At 43.2% G+C, this 20649-nt stretch overlaps 2 protein-coding genes across 6 annotated transcripts in view; one reads left to right on the forward strand and one right to left on the reverse strand.

The window, feature by feature from the left end:
- The first annotated feature begins 178 nt into the window (after positions 1 to 178).
- LOC135176762 (activator of 90 kDa heat shock protein ATPase homolog 2-like) lies at positions 179 to 15112 on the forward strand. 2 transcript variants are annotated; one of them, XM_064146097.1, is made up of 10 exons: positions 179 to 310; positions 435 to 625; positions 4990 to 5075; positions 5647 to 5761; positions 6335 to 6426; positions 6815 to 6937; positions 8107 to 8208; positions 9742 to 9793; positions 10038 to 10462; positions 11181 to 15112. In XM_064146097.1, the coding sequence occupies exons 1-9, from the start codon at positions 231 to 233 to the stop codon at positions 10211 to 10213; spliced, it is 1017 nt and encodes a 338-aa protein (XP_064002167.1). In that variant the 5' UTR covers positions 179 to 230; the 3' UTR covers positions 10214 to 10462; positions 11181 to 15112. The 2 variants fall into 2 exon arrangements, with proteins under 2 accessions (XP_064002167.1, XP_064002168.1); XM_064146098.1 differs by lacking the exons at positions 4990 to 5075; positions 5647 to 5761; positions 11181 to 15112 and having other exon boundaries at positions 10038 to 10334.
- The window catches only part of USP34 (ubiquitin specific peptidase 34), a 131021-nt gene continuing 125403 nt past the window's right edge, over positions 15032 to 20649 (reverse strand). For all 4 annotated transcript variants that reach the window (XM_064146086.1, XM_064146087.1, XM_064146088.1 and 1 more), the window contains 5 exons: positions 18151 to 18230; positions 17429 to 17569; positions 17177 to 17323; positions 16507 to 16666; positions 15032 to 16299 (listed from right to left, as the gene is read on the reverse strand). In XM_064146086.1, coding sequence (XP_064002156.1) covers positions 15692 to 16299; positions 16507 to 16666; positions 17177 to 17323; positions 17429 to 17569; positions 18151 to 18230 — 1136 coding nt within the window. In that variant the 3' untranslated portion in view covers positions 15032 to 15691. The remainder of the gene's footprint in view (positions 16300 to 16506; positions 16667 to 17176; positions 17324 to 17428; positions 17570 to 18150; positions 18231 to 20649) is intronic.

The following is a 20649-nucleotide window of genomic DNA, read 5'->3' on the forward strand; positions in this document are numbered from 1 at the left end:
GAACTCCGCTACAAATGAGGGGGGGGGGTCCCGGCAGCGCCTTCCTTCCCTCCCCGCGAAGTATGTGTAGGAAGGGCGGCGCTGCCTCGCCTTCCTCCTCCTCCGGCGGCAGGGAGCGAGGGACGGGGGAGGGGAAGTTTCTGGCACCTTCTGGCTGGGTCGCCGGCGGGCGGAAGCGGCAGGGCAGCGGGCGGGGGCGGGCGCTGCGGCGGCGGGCCGGGGTCAGCGCCATGGCCAAGTGGGGACAGGGAGACCCGCGCTGGATCGTGGAGGAGCGCGCGGACGCCACCAACGTCAACAACTGGCACTGGTGAGGGGCGGCGGCCGCGGCGGGGGGCTCCTGAGGCGGCGGCCCTGGGGCGGGAAGGACCAGAAGGGGGAACACGGGGACTGCCCTGCGGGCCGGCGCTTAACGGCACTGCTTGCCGGCCCAGGACGGAGCGGGACGCGACCAGCTGGTCGAAGAGCAAGCTGAAGGAGGTGCTGGTAGGGCTGGTGGTGGAGGGCGAGGCCGGGCGCTGCGAGATCAGCGACCTGAAGCACGTGGAAGGTGAAGCGTCCTGCAATAGTCGCAGAGGGAAACTCATCTTCTTCTACGAGTGGAATCTGCGTCTCAGCTGGAAAGGTATAGGGCGACGAGGTGGGGGGCGGCTCTGAGGGGAGCGGCGCGGCGGGGCACCTGCCGGCCTCGGCCTGTGGGGAGGGCGGTGAGGCGGTGCCCGCGCGGGCTGCTCTGAGGGCTTCGTCGGGGGCTAGCGGCGGTTCTGCCTCAGGGCACCACGGACAGCGAGAAACCGTCCGGGAGAGACCCCGCGGGTATGCTGAGGCTTTCCCGGATGGAAGGAGAGCAGGGAGTGGGGACCCAGCGGTGGTGCCACCCATGGCACCAGCTTTCATGGAGACATGGGCCTTAGTGGGAGTTGCCTTCGAGACTTGGCAAAGCTGGCTCTACTCGCTCGCTGAGCGGGATTAGGACTGGTGATTTTGGAAAGGAAACTGTCTCCTCGTGGCTGACAAAACAAGAATGCTTTAGTGAGCTGCAGTGAGTCAGAATCGTGTGGAGACTGCAGGAGGGACGTGGGCCTGGATTGTAATAACCGCTTAGTTTTAAATAGCCCTGAAACACTAAGCTTGTCCTCTTCCCCTCTTTACCCAGTGTTTGCTACCACACGCTTTGCTTAGCGGCATTTTAACAGCGTATCAGCGCAGCATTACTCATCTTGCTCTGCGGGAGTCAGTTCTTGTGTTGGAGTGAGAGGTGTGTGCTCGAGTCGCTCTCCGTCCCCGGTGTGCAGAGATCTCAGCTATGTGCTTAATGCATGTATGTGGATAACGGGAATCAGGAGAAGCTGAGAAATGTGAAAGTATAGATATTTTTAAAAAAGAAAGTGTAGTTTCCACAGAGAGTAATGAATTACATGAAATAAAAAACCTGTTTAGTGGGAAACTAGAAAGGATTCTTGTTTATTTGGAATACCGGGATCTGTACCCGTGCGTTTTTGTTGGGTTACGTCTGCTGGCAGCCCCGGCTCCTGGAGGTTCACCCTTCGCTCTACTTGATTCGTGCCAAGCTCTTTATTTGCGGACTGACTTGATAATCTTCTGGTAACAAATCATTGATTACATGTCTAACCTTGATGGTAAATTGTGGGTCATCTCTTGCGCTGGAGTAAGAAGCAGGGAGAGCTGACAAAAAGTGCTTGCATGGAAGTTTGTACCTGGATGTGTTAACTCCAAATGACAGGCTGTTCTTCCCCAGAATTATGTATTTACTACTTAGACCTCAGTTGTTACTGTAGGAGGGAATACCATGCTTAATTTTCCCTCTTAATTCCTGCAGCCCAAACCAGGGCTGCAGCCACTCAGTGTTTCAGGTAACGCTGTTGACTGCTCCAGGACTTCTCCTTTTTGTGGTGTCCTTTCTAGCGCAGCTGTCCATGATTCTGATTTGCCTTACTTGACTGTCTGGAACGTGAGTGTTTATTTTTATGCTGAGGTCATTTGCACCTATTGGAATAGATTTAGAACAGATTTTGACCTAAAATCGGCTTCCACAGTAACAGAGACCGAAAGAATTACTGATGCTTATTTTTAATTGCATTGATAGTTAACTATTTAAATGTTACAGCTGTGTAAAAAGCTAAGAAAATACTTTAAATTGTAAGCTAAACATTAACAGAGAGGAAGGCAGGCAAACATTATACTTTGTTGTGCAATTTGTGTCAGTGCAGTTTAAATAATTGTAATCAGCTTTTTGGTGGTTTTGTGTTGTTTTAAGATAAGCTAAAATCGTCTAGGTTTTAAACAGTAGTTTGTTTTCTCTGGGATTTTTGTATGTTTTATTTCCATTTATAAAGCTTAGAAGTAGGCAGATGCAGTATTTGGTTTAGTTTTCTATACAAAGTCTTTCTGAATCCTTTTTCCTCTGCTAGGTCTTTATGCTTTGTAGCGTTTAACTACAGGTTCATTAATTTCATTAGGTGCGTTGCTCAGTTCTGTGTTGCACTGAGTGGATGATGTCTTTGAAGGCTTTTAAGGAGTGTTGAAGAATTTACTGCTACGCAGTGAAACTGTAAGAGCTGAGGCTGATTATTTTTTGCCTTGACAGCCATCGTGTTTTGTGTTTTTGAGAGCTCTGAGAGAGTTTAGATCGACTGAGCTGCTAAAAACGCTGATTGATGTAATTAGTTCCTTCTACAAGTCTTTTAGGATAACTAGGGATTCAAACTATGATACTAAAGATAATATAAACACTGAAATTTTCATCTGGACCAATGCTGGAAAAATATTGCCTGTAGCAATTCAGATGATAGAGCAATGGGAAAGTGAGGAACTAAGGGAACTTAAAGGCACTAAAAGTTATCAAAATGTCTGTTCTGTTGTTTTTCTGACAATGTAGTGAGGCTTTTAATGGATTGTTCTATATTTTGATGGGCACTTGATGAAAACGCCTGTATTTCTCTTTTAAAACTTGGATATTTCAACACTGAGTCTGTAGATGGGTCTTTTAGACATGTGCTTTCACTGTTGATTGGCTAAAATGCTGGATTGGCAGGAAATGAAAACCATTCTTCCATAGGTCTGTTCCTGGAGTTCTGGGAGATCAAAACAAAGAATTTGTGATACTAACTATGCAAAGCTGCACTAACAGTCTGTGTCACGTTAGACACCCATCTCTGTTTGTTAGCTGTTTGGGCTTTGGTGTGCAGCACAGATTCCATCTGCATTAATCCTTAGGCAACAGAGTTATTTACTGTTGTTATGAATTTAAATTTGCTGTCGGGCCTGTGTTATTTGGGAACTTTTATTATTAGAATTGTGAAAATTACTAATAAGAGTAGGTGAACGGATGGAAGTCAGGTTTTTGTTTTGCTCCTAAAATCTAGTTTCTGCATGCTTGCCCTTCCTTTTGAGGGGGAGTAGCTGAAAATAGGATGTCTTTCACTCCTTGCAAAGACAGCATGGTGTGGTTTGGCCTGTATTAATGCTGGAGCAGGAAGAAAGCACGAAAGAGAAGATTGATATGGCTGCATGTGGTTTGTGTTGGGCCTGAAAGTGTTCTAGCAGTTGTAAACAGCTGCTTCATGTGCATTTGTACTTGAGCTAACAGGTTATCCTGGGAGACTTTGAGAAGCCGAAGAGAGGTCTTCTGGTATAGCTGATCCTTGTGTGGATGTGGTTGTCTGCTTCTGGACAGACTTTGCCTATTGCACTGTGCTGTATTGACTCTCATTGTGGCTAGGACAGGATCTGTACTTTGTGTATTAACCCCTGTTCACTCTTTTGTTTTTGTGCTGAGAAACGTCTGGGCCTCAGTTTGTGTACTTCACTGTGATCTTGACCTGTAGCACCTGAGGTTGTGTCTCCTGTGTAGTGCTTCATTATAGCACGATGGTTGTAGTTCAGTAGCTCCATCTAGACAGCCTCTTCGGAGGTGAGAGTCCAGAAAAATATTACACCTACCTTCACAGTAATTCCTTTCCTGCAGTCATGTGTAACACTGGGTTGTTTGTATTTTAGAGTTTTGCTGACAGACTGATAAAACTTGTTGTGTTTTCCATGTTTTGACACCTAAGCCAATAAAATGATATGAAGACAACTGGATTTGGGGTAGAGCTGCATGTTTCTGCTGCTGCTTTCTAAAGAGATTTTAACATGATCTACGTAGTGAATTAATTTAAATAATTTACTGCTTTTGCTGGGAAAGGGGAAGAAGTCTTCAGTGTAATGAAAAAAAGGGTCAGGCCTGAAGTTCAATGTTTTCACTGTAAGTTCAGAGGCAGAGAAGTACAGTACAGGGTATAGCCCAGACTGAGTTGTTAGTGCTGTGTGGTTAGTGATAGTAGGCGGCCTTTGCCTGGGAGTATGCAGAAGCAGAGTGTGATTGTTGTTCTTGTAAAGTTTCTGTGGTGTGTACAGAGGTTGCTGGCAGTCTGCAGTGAGAACAAGTATTATAAACAACTTGCATGTAAAGTTCCCTGTTTCTGAAAAATTTAAGCTGTACACCTGTCCATTATCTATGCATATGTTTTATGGTAACGTGTCTGTAGGTTGGGAGGTTTTCAGCTGTTCAAGAAATAGTTAGCAATCTAGGGAGCTTCTAAATAAAAGGTAGTTTGGGGGAAGAGGAGTCTTATTTCTCCCCATCACCCTTCAAGATTCACATCCTGTGTAAGTGGAGAGCATTAGAACAGCTTACATTGGAGGAGCAGTGCAGTAGCAGAAAGGGAATGTAGACTGTGCTGCATGAGGAGATGCACCTGTGTGCTGTACATACCTTAATGCATCTGTACAGGAAAACGCAGTTCTGTGAGTAGTTTACTGTGACACATTTCAGAGTTCTAGTTGCTATTTAATTCCCTTAAATTAGATTCAAGGCAGCTTGCTTCAAGTAATGCTTTCACACAACTAATTTCCAAGCATAAATCTCTTGCAATGGGGGAAATAGTTTTTTAGTAATGCATTTAAGAATTCATTATGTTAATACAGGTACAGTGAAAGAGTCTGGTGAGAAACATAAGGGATCTGTTGAAATTCCTAACCTGTCAGAAGAAAATGAGGTAGATGATACAGAGGTAGGTGTGAAATACTGATATGGCTATATAGGTGCAGAATCCTTAAATAAAGCATTAATCAACATATAAGCATCATGTTTTGATTTGTCCTGTCATTAAGTGGGATACTTACACTTAGTTTATTTAATGTTTTTGAGTTTTGTACTTGGAATAATGACTTAGCTGTGTTCTCAAATTTACATAGCAGGAATATGCATAATTTTCTTTGCTAATTATTGTTTGCTATATTAACTACAAATTTTAAGAGAACTCTGCTTGTTGTAGCCTTAAATAAAACAAACAAAAAATCACAAGCAGTCCCTGAACCTAAGAAATTAAGGACTCTCCTTGTTGGTTGTCTCACAACTGATACTGTGGCTTCTACAGATTCCTCTGTATATGGTAGGCAACTATTCATAGTTCGTGAACTTCTTGTTTTTAGCAAAGGTAAGGTAAATTGAGCAGATAATGAACTTGAAATTCCAGTTGTCCTCCGAAATAGCAAACAAAGCCAAAACATTTTCCTTTTTTGCTAGAACCCAAAGGGCTTGTATTTAGATGCTTCTTAGATCCTGCAATTTTGTGTTTCTAGATAAATGTCAGCAAAAAGAAAGGGGAAGGTGATGTTCTGAAGGAGCTTATGAGAACCGAAGGAACCACAAAAGTCAAAGAGGCCTTGAGAGATTATCTGAAAGCACTTAAAACAGGTAAATTAATCCAATGTGCTGGGTATGTTTCTGTGCATGCTTCTTTCTTGAGAACATGAGTAACACACTGACCGCTCCTTGGGTTTATATGGTTTTTATTTTCAGTAGTCACAGCTGAGATGGAGTAACTTAGTCCTACCAGTTAAAATCTTTATTGCTATCAAAGGTGGCAGTGTCCAGACAGTTCCTGTGGCCACTCAAAACCTGTCTGCTGTGTGACATACCCTTAACCACAGAGGATGCTGTGAGGCATGCAGGTTGACTGGCTGGCTACAGCAAAGCAGCACTCAGCTCTCAGCTGGTTGATACTCTGCTGTGCTGTTCAGAAGTTATGGAGAGGCTACATTCCTTAAATGGCAGATGTTAGTAGCTGCAGGTCAGGTAATTTTGGAAATCCTGTGTTTTAAGGGAAATTGCTGTTAATAAAAACATACAGCTAAGGTGGGGAAACTGGGTTGGAGCTTTATGTCCTGTTTTGTGCTCCCAATCCCTACAGTTTTGGCCAGTAGGCTTCATTAGATACTTCAATGTCAGGATGGTTTTCACACTGAACAGTGCTTTTCTTTATTACAGAGTTTACCTTGGGGATGATTCTGCCAACAAAAGCTACTGTTGTTGGTCAGGAGCTGGCCACTGAGCAAAAGCTAAGTGGGAACACCGTGCAAGTAAGTTGGCTTTAAGTGTTGGGAGTAGTTCAGTTTTACCATAAATACAGTCCCTACAGGTTTTGCTGTGGTAACAATTGCCTGTTCCTGTAATTACCTCAAAAACCAAAAGCCGTTGGGGTGGAACTCTGCCACCTTACTGCTGTGAGCAGGGCCCATAACACTGAGATGATCCCTCACAGATCTAGCACTTAGAGTTTTTTCACTTAGTGTAATGAATCCTGATTATTAATAGTGTTAAATAAGCACGGGAGTATGCTATGTAATTAACATGTATTCACAACACAGGATGTTTACAAATGCACAGGTATCAATAATCCTGTTGTTCCAGAACCTTGAAGTGTTTATCTTGCAGTCATTCATGTGAGTGTTTTTTCTTGCTTTGCAGGATTCTGTTTCGCCACAATCTCTGGATCCAGTTGGTGTAAAAATTCCAACAGTGAAGATACTGATGAGAGAAATATTCAACTCCCCAGCAGAGGAACTCTATCGTATCTTCACAACTAAGGAAGTAAGTGATACTTTCTATACGCCATGCAACTTAGTGTATCTGAATAGTTGTGTAAGTAATAGATACGTTGTATTCACATCATCAGGTATAGGTAATGCTTCTGAAGTATATTAGAGATGTGACCATCCAGGAACTGAAGGCTTCATGAGCTGCCCTTACCTTCAAGTAATTCCAGTTGTCATCATGTGCTTTTGAAGCTTTGCTGAATAATGTCACCTTTTAAGCCACTGAGGAATTTCAGTGGTGAAAACACAAAAGGAGTGGACAGTGGCTGAAGCTGTGTGTCACTTTGGTCACCTACCAAGAAAGAAGGGCTCGGGAGCTGACCCAGTTGATGCATTCTTAGAATTGACGCTAAAAGGTGGCAGTAGGATCGTTCTATTGTTACCTTTTTAATGAGAGCCTGTCAGTGTGGCTTTGACCTTTTGGTTTGGTGGTTTTTGGTTTTGAGTTTTCTTTTTTTTTGCAATTTGTCACCTTATTAGGAAGAAAAGCCAATTAAATAAGGTGAAGTTACATATTTATGTAGTTTCTATACAGCTCCATCACACTTTCCTTCGATAGTTTGAAACAGCTTTTTATATGTAGGTACTTAACATTCAGAAGTCTGTAGTGCTCAGTGACAGCACTGGTGTTAGCCATAGCTTGCAGCTTAATGAGATTAACTGTGGGATACAATGATACTATTGCTTATAGGATACTCAAGATAAAAATACTAATTTTGGGGTTGTGGTGTTCAAAGGAACCTGGGCTGGTATTGGAGATCATTAAAATTACAATCCTCATACTACCCATGGGAAACAGCAATGGCTTAGTAGCTTGAGTGCCTGCCCTCCTCAAGCTGTTGCTCTGTCCCCTCATTTCCAAATGAGCAGCGGCCAGTTGCATCTATGTACATTATGGATGTATGGATCACCTTGCAGATGGCCAGAATCCTCACTGATCTTTGTTTCCCACTCCAGGCTTCCCAGTGTTTATATTCTCATTTTGCTACCTCAGTGGCCCCTGCTACTACCGCAGCCCTCAGTAAAACAGAAAGCATGATTAGTGCTTAAAGCCTCTTAGGTGTATTGTTGCAGTTTCGTTAATCTCTTCAGCAGATTCCCTTGTCTCACAACATGGTGAGACTTTAGCAGTAACTGGCTTGTACTGTGCTTGTATTTTTATAGTCAGTACAGAAGTTTTCTAAGTGTCCTGCTGTGATTGAACCTGAGAAAGGAGGCAAGCTTCAAATGTTTGATGGCTGTGTCAACGGTGAATATGCAGAATTGGTAAAAAAAAATCTCCTACTTGGCATTTGAAAAATGGGGAGGGGGGGTTGTTAGCTAAAAAGTAGTAGGAGTTCTGACAGTTCAGCTTCTCTAATGCATATTCAGTTCCTATAGTTCAAAGCCAAAACATTGCTAAGCTGTTATGTGATTTTGCTTCCCCATCAAAAGGGCAGACAGACTACATGCTGGGGAGAAAACTGTCATCCTTTCTTTACTTGGAGTGAGAAAAAGCACAACTACCTGAAGGGATGCTGTAGCCAGGTGGGGGTTGGTCTCTTCTGGGCAACCAGCAACAGAACAAGGGGGGACAGTCTCAAGTTGTGCTGGGGGAGGTACAGGCTGGATGTTAGGAGGAAGTTCTTGACAGAGAGAGTGATTTGCCATTGGAATGGGCTGCCCAGGGAGGTGGTGGAGTCGCCGTCCCTGGAGGTGTTGAAGAAAAGCCTGGATGAGGCACTTAGTGCCATGGTCTAGTTGATTGACAGGGCTGGGTGATAGGATGGACTGGATGATCTTGGAGGTCTCTTCCAACCCGGTTGATTCTATGATTCTGTAATTCTATGAAAGCAAGTTTAAGGTTTATCTCCCAAATCCCTTTCAATTCTACCTCTACCTGAAGAAACGGTTTCTGTTGGATTCAGGGCAACTGTTACACTATCCCCAACTGAGTACTTTTGCAAATAGAAAGGAAAATTGATAATTAGAGTTCAGCTCCATTTTTGAAACCTCTGAAACCATTTTCACACTTGCTGAGCTTAGACACTTTTGTCCATTCAGATGAAAGGCAGAAAGGATCACCAACAATTAGGCAAATTTTAGGAAAGCAGAGCCTTGGAAAATTGTGTTCTCTGGTCAACCTAACAAAATTTGTTGCTGGCTACAGAGGGGTCTTTCTGTAACTGCACACTGCTGAATGCTGCAGCTGAGCTTGGCGTCAGTGGTAATACCCCGTTAGGGAAGCTGAGGGACATCAGTTGTATTCATCAACCTTTGCAATTAAACAAGGAACTGTTTAGATAAAACAGCCAAAATATAAACTTAATGGCTTAGTGAACACCATGAGCCGGACTGATTTAGATCAGGTATCAGCTGACCAAATGCTTCTGCTGAGGCAGTATTTCTCCTGCTCATAAGCTGGTGTGAGGCTGAAATTTTTTTCTATGCAGTACTGCCCAACTTCTGCATTCGAGGACATCACAGGCATACTCTGTCATGCTTGCACCTTTCTGAGGTGACAACATGCCTCCTACTGGTGCCCATCTGCAGGTCTCCAAGAAAGCCAATGTTCTGTTAAAGAATGAACCTGACTTTTCCCTTTGAGAAAACAAAACAGTGGAATGGAGTAAGCTGCTGAAAATGGTTTATTAAAAAACCAAAGGAACCACAAATGAGAACCAGTCATTGTATTGCTTACAGGCACGTGTATTATTACCTAAGATAATGCTCCTCTCTTTGGTTTGCGGGGGAGCATTATCGAGTCATAATGTGAATTCTCTCAAATGCCACTTGTGAGAATCTTTTGTCTTCTTACAGCTCCCAGGTCAAAGAATTGTCCTGAAGTGGAGGTGTAGAAGCTGGCCTGATGGTGAGTCTTTGAGGACCTCTCTCTGACAAGTGCTGCCTCTATTAGAGGAAACACATATGACAGGTGACAGCGCTATGTGAAAGCTCACTTGCACTGTGCTCCTTGGAGAACAGGCCGATGTCCAGAGCAGGTGTCATCTGTGAAGAGGCTTTTTTCTGACACAGGCAAAAGCAGATAGGAAATGATTAACAACTGTAACCCTTGAAAAAAACACTTCACTGAATGTCTTTATTGCTTCTTCCAGAGCATTATGCAACGGTTGCCTTGAATTTCAAGGGGATGGCTCTGCAGACGGAACTGCAGTTGGAGTGCAAAGGCGTGCCTGTCTCTCATGAAGACAGTACCAGACAATGCTGGAAGCAGCAGTATTTTGAAGAAATCCATATCTTACTGCAGCAGTCCCAAGCCAGCATGGAATGATACCAGCACTGTAGTTTTGTTAGGGCATTACTTTTTATACTTTGTTAACATTTGGTTTTATAAAAAAAGGTAATTTATTTGTGGGAAGAATAAAAAGCCACTTCTATGATACTGTATATAATTTAAGCATTATTTATGGATTTTTAGTGAATGAGGTGGCAGATGAGTCACACTATGCGTATCAAGGGCTTGCATCGTCAGCCAGCTTCGCTGTAATGGAGGTTCAGCTGCAGTAAGGTACCACCAGAGGTAGGTAAGTTACATGAACCAATAGGAAGTGTGTGCTGTTCTTGAATATTCTGTGTATTGAGTAGCAGAATGAAACCCGTATCGGAGATGGGGTTCCTATCAGAGGCAAACTGAAAGGGATTCTGAAACTGCTGAAATACTACATCTCCCTCACAGAGAAATGTGGGGGATAGACTTGACAGCTTCTTTAAATATTTCTTGAGATTGCTTTAACTGCAGACTGAATTTACTTCTTTTAGGGAAAGATAATGCTGTCATGTAATTCTGGTTAGGATGAGGGTTGCCACTATTAAGCCTGCATACACTGTGCTCCCTTACTTGACCACAGTGTGATAATTAATGTGGAAGGAACAAAGAGTAATAATAATAATGCTGCTTCCTTCTGCTGTTCCGTAAAACTTCCATTTAAATCGTGTTTGGCACTCTGCAATGCTGTAGCTCAGATCAAAGACAGCAGCTGTTTATTAGAGGAACTGCACAGGATTGAGGTTGGGATGTTGAAATTAAAGGAGTCGTTCCTCTTAAACCTCACTGAGGTTAGCAAGGATAACTCAATTTGTTAAAAGTGCAATTTGAAACAAATTGACCAAAAAAAGGGCAAGCTGCTTTTGGAAACTGTGGTTGGCTCAATAAAGTACATGGTTTATACATAGCTTTTCTCCATTCACTGATACTATGCATAGCTAAAGGAGTCTGTATATGTATTTTATTTTCACAGGAGGCCAGCACGTGGCAACCTTAGCACACACAAATGTTTATCACCCAGAAGGCAGAGATGTGCTTTTCTACAAGCAAGGCTTTCCCCAAGAAGTTTGAAGTCAGTTACCCCCTTTGAAGTTGTGAGGTTTACTGTACCAAGAACAGGCACCTCACAGTGATGGGATGGACACAGACTGCTTACCGAGGGTGGCATGGCTTGTGTTCTTAGTGTCTAGGTAAGAGGGTGGAGAACAGCTTCTTGAGAAACATCACTTTTTAGCATCTTTCTTTAATCAGTTACCTTTCTGATAAATGTTCAAGGAGAAAGTGTGTAACATGTTGAGCACAGAAAGGATTTAGTCTGTTGGCTGACAAAGGGACAATTTTTAGAAATAGAAAATCTATGTTTAGGAGGGAGATCAGGCTAAGCAGAGACCTTTGTGACTATGAGTATCTGGGGGGCAGGCCGCTAGACCTAATCTCAGGTTTGTTCAGCGTATCCTACAGCCCTAGTATTGCTTTAGGAGGGAAGCAGGCCACCCCAGTTTTCCTTCCAACCCCTTTCTATCTGAAGGCCACAAGTGCCCACTACTTGAATGCTTTGCTAGTATATTTTCTTGTCTGCTTCCTCTAGTAGTACTCAACCAGACTGATTGCTAAGAAAAGTGTTAAAAAAGAAGTCACTTACTTGTGTTCCCAATGTTGTACCATGACTCCAAGTGTGGGACAGTCATGACCTCCACAAAATCCTGCAGCTGCTTTCTGGTAGGCCCAAGCTGCCACAAGGAGGAACAGCCCCAGGCAGTCCTCACTTCCTCCTCCAGGGAAGGATAGCGAACTGAAGATGACACATCTTTAAGTATTCTTGCTCCATCAGGTCTGGACAGCTTTGATAATATGTACAAGCTTTCCAAATTTAAAAGACATGAAGTTCCTACCTTGTCACCCTGCTTGTAAGCAGCCTGGTCTATGTGATGGGCAGACAGCTTTATGCCCCTAGACAGCCCCTGGTGACTGTCCTTGCAGGCAAAGGAAGGGCATCTTGCCTCATCAGCATTCCTGCACTCTTCCCATCCTCTTTGTATGTGCTGGAACTCGGCTGACTTAGTATTGTGCTGCCAACCAGGATGTTCCATTTCTGCACGCAGTATTCTCGAATTGAGAAAAGTCAGAAGAGAAGTTCATTTAGCAATATCACATTTTAGCAGGAGGCCTTCAGGGTGATTTCTCATGCTGTCAGCCAGCCATAGCATAAAAGGGGCAATCACCATCTTGGAGAGGCAAAGCAGGTTATTCCCAAGTGCAAAAGTTCCCCATAGATGCTGCAAGAATTGAATTAAAACAACACTGGTTAACCTCAGTCCTCGAGCTGGATTAGCAGCATTAGAAATCATGTCACTTACCAACAGTGCGATGATAATATAACAACGTGTAATGAAGTTGCAGTAGCATACATATAGTTGTTTCCCTGTGAAGGGCTCCCTATCCTGAAGTTTCCCTAATACAACAACAGAGAAAACAGGAGTGGAGGCACGTGGAAGGAGTTTAAGGGGAATATGCTGAAATTGATTGGAATTCATGTGTTTTAAGGAGACTAACAAGCACAGCTGACATTCCAGGGATAGTGAGTAGTATGAGAGAAGTGACAAAGCAGAAACAGGAAAAGACAGTCTGTGATGTGGTGCTTTTTAAAAGTAACAACCACGTAGTCGCTGAGAAAGCCAAAAGGAATGACAATTACATGTAAAAGATGTGTAAGACTATACCTAAAAATCAGTACAGAAGATGACTTGACAGTGCGAATCCAGGAGGTAAAGGCTGGCTGGGGGGCAATGACTGTGCACAGTGAGGACAATGGGAAGAGAAAATATTTTCAAGAGGTTAGATGGGAGGTGAGACTTCCAGAAAGAAACACATACATAATGGAGAGATGAGCTATGGAAGAGAATTAAGAGCTTGAGAGACTGAGGAAGGCCAGTTCAAGGTGGGTTTTGAAAGGTGGGGATAGGAAAGTATTCTTGAGAGCAAAGAAATATAACCAGAAAACTGACTTAAAGGCAGTGAATACTACAGAAGAAAACATGACTTACAGGACATGCAAAAGGATGGACAGAGAGAAAGAGAAAAGTCACAGATGAGGAAGAGCAGACGAGTTTGTGCAGGTACTGCTTCTGTTTTGCAAAGTGAATTCTGGGAAGAAAACAGTAAAAACAGCAGGAGGGGAAAAAGGGAAAGCAATGTAAGGGAATAGCAGTAAGAATCATTATACTTCTGCTAATCTTGACAGCATTTTAAAGCAAGCAGTAGAGCAGCCAGTATTAGATTCAGTCAGTGTAGAACTACAGGGTAATCATTGAATTAAAGGTAAGCAATGCTTGTTTTATTAATACCCTATCAGACTGGAAACAGTTTTTGGAAGAGGTGCAAAGGTGAGAGCTGCCTAACATGGTTTGTATGTATGACATGTGCCTTACTGCACAAAGGGGCTTTGCTCAGAGAAAACACTCTCAATAGAACTTGGAGGAGCCAGTCAGTAGTGACCAACTGAACACAGGAGGGCTGATGTTATCTGGCCACATAGGAGAAGAGGAATTGTCTACAACTTCCTCGTGTGTCATTTATGAAGTAGTGATGAGAGAGGGGTTATACTTGGGGTACACCTCAAAAAGGGGCTTCAAAAGAATGAGTAGAAACATGACAAAAGACACAGTCCCACCCTTCAGGTACGGAATGACGGTGTGATCTCATCCTGCATGGGAAGCTAAAGCTAAGAAAATTGCAACGGCTGAAGTTAGACAATGTACCAGAAAACAGATGTACATTTGTAAGAATAGCAATTAATTAACTGAGTTCTACTCACCAAAGGGCTTAAGGGCTGCTGCTTCATCTCTTGAAGATTTTTAGATCCACAGGAGACTATCATCCTAAAGACATCCTAACCCAGCAGCAAATGAGTAGACTTAGTTGAAGACTTAATAGATGAATTCTCATCTTCATTACATAGAAGTTTGGAAGCTATTGAATTCATTGAAGTTAAAATCTCTGGAGAATTTGATCAGAAAAAGTAACAATTATTCCTAAAGAGAGTGAAAACAATTATTTTATGCTTGAATAATAAGGAATCCAATTTAAGCACTCACCAGCATCAATATAGTGTCTGTAAAAGCAGGAATAACAGTGCTAATAAAGGGGACTATAAAGGGTAAACACAAATTCTTAATTACAGAATGTTAAAAAAGCATCACATAATAGATGCATGGGGAAGCAAAATGATGCTTACCTACATTAAACAGTAGAGTGAAGGAATTTAGGGGGGAAAAAAAGCCAAGATAGATGTGTTATGGAGACAACAGAAGACAAATGAGCTAAGCAAGTGGAAAGTGAAGCTGAAAATGGAGTTTAATCAAGTACTAAAACCAGTATAATTGACAAGTCCAGATGATCACATAGGAAATGCATATTGCCCAGAAACAGCAAGGAGAAAATGTGACAGGGAAAGGTGATAAAGGCATTCCAGCATTGCAGGGGGTGAAGCAACATGGACAGGCCCCAGGGGTGGCATGGGCAGAGGGACTAAAGTAAGTCAGTCTGCAAATGGTGCAGGAGGAAAATACAACACAGGTTCAAATTAGAGAAGTGAAAAGTTCCACTGGTGTCTGACACTGCTCCACAGTCTAACATAGTGGGGGAAAAAAGTAACATCACTCCCTCAAACTGTGTGACTGAATATTCATACAAGGTGAACCAAAAAAGGACCAAGATTTACATCAGTACTGTACATCAGATCATCATTTCTTGCTGCAGCTGTTTCATTTTCACAGTTGTCTTTGATGAGAAATCCAAAGACTGAAGCAACATATTATAAACAAATGAAAAGTCATCACAATCAGTTTAATGAAGTGCACAGAATAGCAATCGATCATGTCAATAAAAATAAAACAATTAATTTTACATCAAGTGTGCTTTATTTCCTCCACAGGTATTCTGTTAAATAAAGCACCATATATATACTGCCAGGCCACAGCTAAAGAGGATTCTTTACAGAATCAAATTTCTTGTGGTTGTTTAGTATACAAGTAAACTTAATTTTGATAATAAGAACCACAGCGATCTGAGGCAATCTGCCTCTATTATAAGGTACAAAACTGGCACAGAGGACACCATATTATACACAGTAAAAATGTCATAAGTTTAAATTACATCATCCAGGGCAAGGAGGCCCTGTTCTCCCAGACAGCCATATTAAATGAAAGCCACTACAGTGAACTCTTAATTACATAAAACATACCCATTATTTGATTGCCCTTTAAAAAGTGTACGGTAGATGCCAAAAAAATAAAATAAGATCTGGAGTTCTGCCTGACAAAGAATGAAGCATATAAATCTATCTTGCCATTCAAGCAGAGAGCACTGGACAAACTGAAGCACAAAACAGAAATAAGCAAAACTTATACAAACAGCATTTTGAGAGAAGAAAATAAACCAAAAAAAAAAAAAAAAGACTTAAAAGCAGACATGCTCCATCTAATGTCAAGAAGCAGCTTGGTTTCCTTTTCCAGATATCCTCGTGACCACATGGATTGTAGACTCAATGGTCCTACACAGGATGTCTAAAATGTCATGCTGCTGCATATGACTAAAAAGTCCTCTGGAATGGCCACAACTGAGGGACAAACTAGTTTCAGGGTCCTGGGATGGTAAGGCTTGACCATCACAGCTTCTCAGATCTGCAAGGTCAGATAAAACTGCTGAAATCGACGTGGAAGGAAACTCTGAGTCCTCCTCAGCTCCCATAGAATCCTTGGAAGTCTGCAGGTCTTTAAATTCTTTGCATTCCTCAAATTTACCATTTCCTGACTGCTCTTCCGTGTGCTGTGACCGTGTTGCTAACATGTCTTCTGAAAATGAAGGTGGAACTTCCATTCTGTACTCTTTGACAGAACTGTTTTCAGGGGAGGGAGGATCTTGCTCCGTGCCTGGATCAATGATTGAAGAGTCCCGTGTTTCATTATCTGAAGTGCTTGTTGGGGTCAGTGCCTCCTGGGGTTCGGGTTTAATGTCACTGATGCAGCTATCTACAGTGTGCTCTTCGTCACTGCTGACCCGTCTTCTTTTCACAGGAGTAGCTCCTTCATCATCTGTAAGAAAATGGAAAACTCCTTTAGGGAACAGGCACTGGTTTCATGCCATACAACCAAGCAAGAGGCCTTTTCACATACATATCCTCTTCCACTCAAACTTCTGTTTCCTTACAGAAAACTCATATAATTGCCTGGAATTTTAGCTCCATAGTAATATTTTGCCCAAGTTTGTAAAACAGAGTGACACCATTATGAAAGGCAAACCTTTAGTTTTTCTTTCTTTGGCTTCTTGCTCTTGTAATGAGTTCCTCTGCTGTTGACAAGCTCTACATTTGTTCAAAAGCTCTTGTAATGTTGGAATCAGGGCTGAATTGAGCTGTTTGGGAGTGTGCACTGAAAGCAGCAAGGCAAGTGCCCGGAGGTCCTAAAATATACAAGGAAACAGACTTATTTCAGACTCTTACTTGATTAATCCTACACACAGAGAGATCTATACAGTAAGCAGCAGCTTCAACGTGATCTAAACATCCAAAAGATCAAGTTCTAAACATACTTGCACTAATGACATTCCCCACTCACTACTAAAATGCTGATCTTAATGTAGCTCTGTCCTAAGATGATGACAGTACTGCACCATTTGCTGCAAGATGGAGTCTTTTACTGGATTAGAACATTCTATGATTACCTCTACTGCACTCTGCACTACCTGTTTTTCCCACAAGAAGTCAGTCTCCTCCCACTCGTACCATCTCCTCCATCAGCTTGAGGCTGAAATGGAATGGAGAGTTCTGGAGACCTCAGGTGGCTTCTCCATATTACAGCTAACAATGCCCGCCTCTAAGTAGAGCCTGGCACATTAAACTGAGGCATTGCCACAGGAAATAATTTGTCTCCTAAAAACTGCTGGTACTTGAATGGCTTACAAAGGACTCACCCCATTTAAAGTAGAGCTTGCTTTGGAAATTTCAACTCTCTGGTTGCTGAAGTCAGATTCCAGGCTTTGATACTGATTTATTAGATTTGTAATTAAAGTATTGATCAAGTTGGCACAGTTCGCTTCAGAAAACACCTGTCCTTGGACCTGTGAAAATAATGTCTTTTTTAAACCGCACAAAAATGGAACTATGAATAGCATATATATGCCCACAATTGATGAAATCAGAATTAGCACTAGAAGACCACCTACTTTTAGAAGAAAATGAGTCAGAAAGGTGTACACGATGTTGTTGTTCAGAAAGGTCCTTTCATCCATCAGAATACATTTTATATATTCTGCAAAAACCGGATCTTCACAGAGGAGCTTCACACAGTTCTTTGACATTGCAGACTGTGAAGAGAGAGAGAAGACTGCAAAGTCATCGCTGAAGTACAGCGCTGTGATAGTGCTTGCCTGCAATAGTTGGCCTCTGCGGCAGACATCTAACCAGACCCACTCATGTAGTGGACCATTCTTACTGATAAAAATACTTAAAGTCTATCGCTGATCAGTCAATTATACAAATTAATACTATCCAGTATTATTTCACATTTTATGAAGCATATGCCATAAGAATGCCAGTTTGTCATGGTCAGTATGTGGTAAGTGGAGAACTGAGATCTCCTAATTCATAAGCCAGCTACAGGGTCTTCTTGCCATCCTGCCAGCACTGCAGAATGTGAAGTTGCTTTTGCAGGACCTAGGGCATACTGCCTGCAAAGACAATTTGCCATATTTTTATATTTGATTTATCATATTTTATAAGATGACAACATACACAGAGGTATTTTATAGTCAAAATACAAAGGATTTCTGCATGATTAAACAATACCCCACGTTACAATTTACAGGCTAAGCTGTTTCGCGTTTATTGTACTCTGCCTGCACGTACTTTTTCCATCCTGTTAGTTCTCAGACTTGCGGACTCTTACCTGAGTCTGACAAAGCTCAGTCCAAAGTTTGGGGAACAGTGCAAGATGAAGTGGCAAACCTTCATATGCAACTAGGACACCTGAAATTTTATGAGAACAAGTTATGGTGTGAAAATTAAGTTGGAAATCCTCGCTCACTGGTAGAATTAGTACCAAGGTGCCCTATAATTTTAAAAGACCAGCTCCAAAGCACTTTCTATGATCAGCAAGAGCTATCATCTGTAGATCCCACAGGACAGTTAATGGATATGTGCTACCCTTCACTATTTCTGAGAAATAGAACAATCCCAAAAAGCTGGCTTTAGTTCTGGGTTTGCAAGCAGAATGTTTTGTTACTGTTTTACGGTTTGAACTGCTCAGCTACAACACTTAACAGTTTTAAAGATCTGTTTTAAATAACAGTATATAATTTTACAAGGGTAATCTTCACTATCAACACAAGCACTGTTGTTACCTAGACCCAAGAAGAGTTCAAGGACACACTGAACAGCAAGTGACACACATTCCCAACATGCTTTTAACACGACCTGTAGTAAATGTTAACAATGCTAGAGTTAACATCAGAAGAGTGCAACCAACAGTGAGCAAACAGATGGTTTGGGGGATCAAGTTTGTTCTGCTGAAGATACTTAAGAATGAGAAGATAAATTTATCTTGGAAGGAGCCTCTCCAAATCTCTCCACCGATCATAGAGAAAAATCTGGCCATAATCTCGTTTTTAGACAAGTGCAGTGAGATGGGTTGCACCCAGTGTGTCCACGTAATAATCACTCAGAATCACAGAATCAACCAGGTTGGAAGAGATCATGCAGTCCAACCTATCACTCAGCCCTATCCAGTCAACTAGATCATAGCACTAAGTGCCTCATCCAGTCTTTTTTGTTTTTTTAACACCTCCAGGGACGGTGACTCCACCACCTCCCTGGGCAGCCCATTCCAATGGCAAATCACTCTTTCTGGCAAGAACTTCCTCCTAACATCCAGCCTATACCTCCCCTGTCACAAATTGAGACTGTGTCCCCTTGTTCTGTTGCTGCTTGCCTAGGAGAAGAGGCCAACTCCCACCTGGCTACAATGTCCCTTCAGGTAGTTGTAGACAGAAATGAGGTCACCCCTGAGCCTCCTCTTCTCCAGGCTCTCTCAGCCTCTCCTTATAGGGTTTCTGTTCCAGGCCCCTCACCAGCTTCGTCACCCTTCTCTGGACACACTCCAGTATCTCAACATCTCTCTTGAATTGAGGAGCCCAGAACTGGACACAGGACTCAAGGTGTGGCCTGACCAGTGCTGAGTACAGGGGAAGAATAACCTCCCTCGTCCTACTGGCCACACTGTTCCTGATACAGGCCAGGGTGCCATTGGCTCTCTTGGCCACTTGGGCACACTGCTGGCTCATGTTGAGCCTGCTGTCTACCAGTACCCTCAGGTCCCTCTCTGCCTGGCTGCTCTCCAGCCACCCTGTCCCCAGCCTGTAGCTCTGCTTGGGGTTGTTGTGGCCAAGTGTAAAACCCTGCACTTGGCCTTGTTAAATCTCGCCCCGCTGGCCTCTGCCCACCCATTCACACCTGTCAAGGTCCCTCTGCAGGGCTCTCCTACCCTCAGACAGACCGACACCTGCTCCTAGCTTGGTGTCATCTGCAAACTTATTGATGCAGGACTCAATCCCCCAGGACTGGGCCCAGCACTGATCCCTGGGGGACGCTGCTAGCAACTGGCTCCCAGCTGGATGTGACACCATTCATCACCACTCTCTGGGACCAGCCCTCCAGCCAGTTCTTGACCCATTTCAGACTGAATCCATCTAAGCCACAAGCTGCCAGCTTTGCCAGGAGCTTGTTGTGGCAGGCAGTGTCAAAGGCTTTGCTGAAGTCCAGGCAGACTACACCCACAGCCTTCCCCACATTCACCAGGCAGGTAACCTGATCATAAAAGGAGATCAGGTTGGTCAGGCAGGACCTACCCTTCCTAAACCCATACTGGCTGGGCCTGATCCCTTGGCCACCCTGTAGGTGCTTTGTGATGGCAGTCAAGACAACCTGTTCCATGACCTTGCCTGGCACTGAGGTCAGGCTGACAGGTCTGTAATTTCCCAGTTCCTCCCTATGACTTTTTATGGATGGGCATCACATTGGCCAGCTTCCAGTCTCCGGGGACCTCTCCAGTGAGCCAGGACTGTTGATAAATGGTGGAGAGTGGCTTGGCCAGCTCAGCTGCCAGCTCTCTCAGCACCCTAGGATGGATCCCATCTGGTACCATGGACTTGTGAGGATCTAAGTGGCTCAGCAGGTACCTTACTTCTTCCTCCTGGATTACAGAGGGACTACACTGGTCCCTGACTCCATCTGCAGCCCAGGAGGCCAGTTATCCTGGAGACAACCTGTCCCACTATTGAAGATTAAGGCAAAGAAGGTGTTAAGTACCTCTGCCTTTTCCTCATCTTTCGTTACTATATTCCCCTCTGCATCTAATAAGGACTGGTGGTTGTCCTTGCCCCTTCTTTTA

Source organism: Pogoniulus pusillus, chromosome 7 (assembly GCF_015220805.1).
Source record: "Pogoniulus pusillus isolate bPogPus1 chromosome 7, bPogPus1.pri, whole genome shotgun sequence".
Classification (NCBI taxonomy): domain Eukaryota; kingdom Metazoa; phylum Chordata; class Aves; order Piciformes; family Lybiidae; genus Pogoniulus; species Pogoniulus pusillus.

What these genes read in the sequence shown, in the direction of transcription:
- LOC135176762 (XM_064146097.1), top strand. Translation starts at nt 231, where the DNA reads ATGGCCAAGTGGGGACAGGGAGACCCGCGCTGGATCGTGGAGGAGCGC. An exon ending in AACGTCAACAACTGGCACTG is followed by an intron (nt 311 to 434) that starts GTGAGGGGCGGC and finishes TTGCCGGCCCAG; the next exon opens with GACGGAGCGGGACGCGACCA. An exon ending in TAAGTGGGAACACCGTGCAA is followed by an intron (nt 6,427 to 6,814) that starts GTAAGTTGGCTT and finishes CTTGCTTTGCAG; the next exon opens with GATTCTGTTTCGCCACAATC.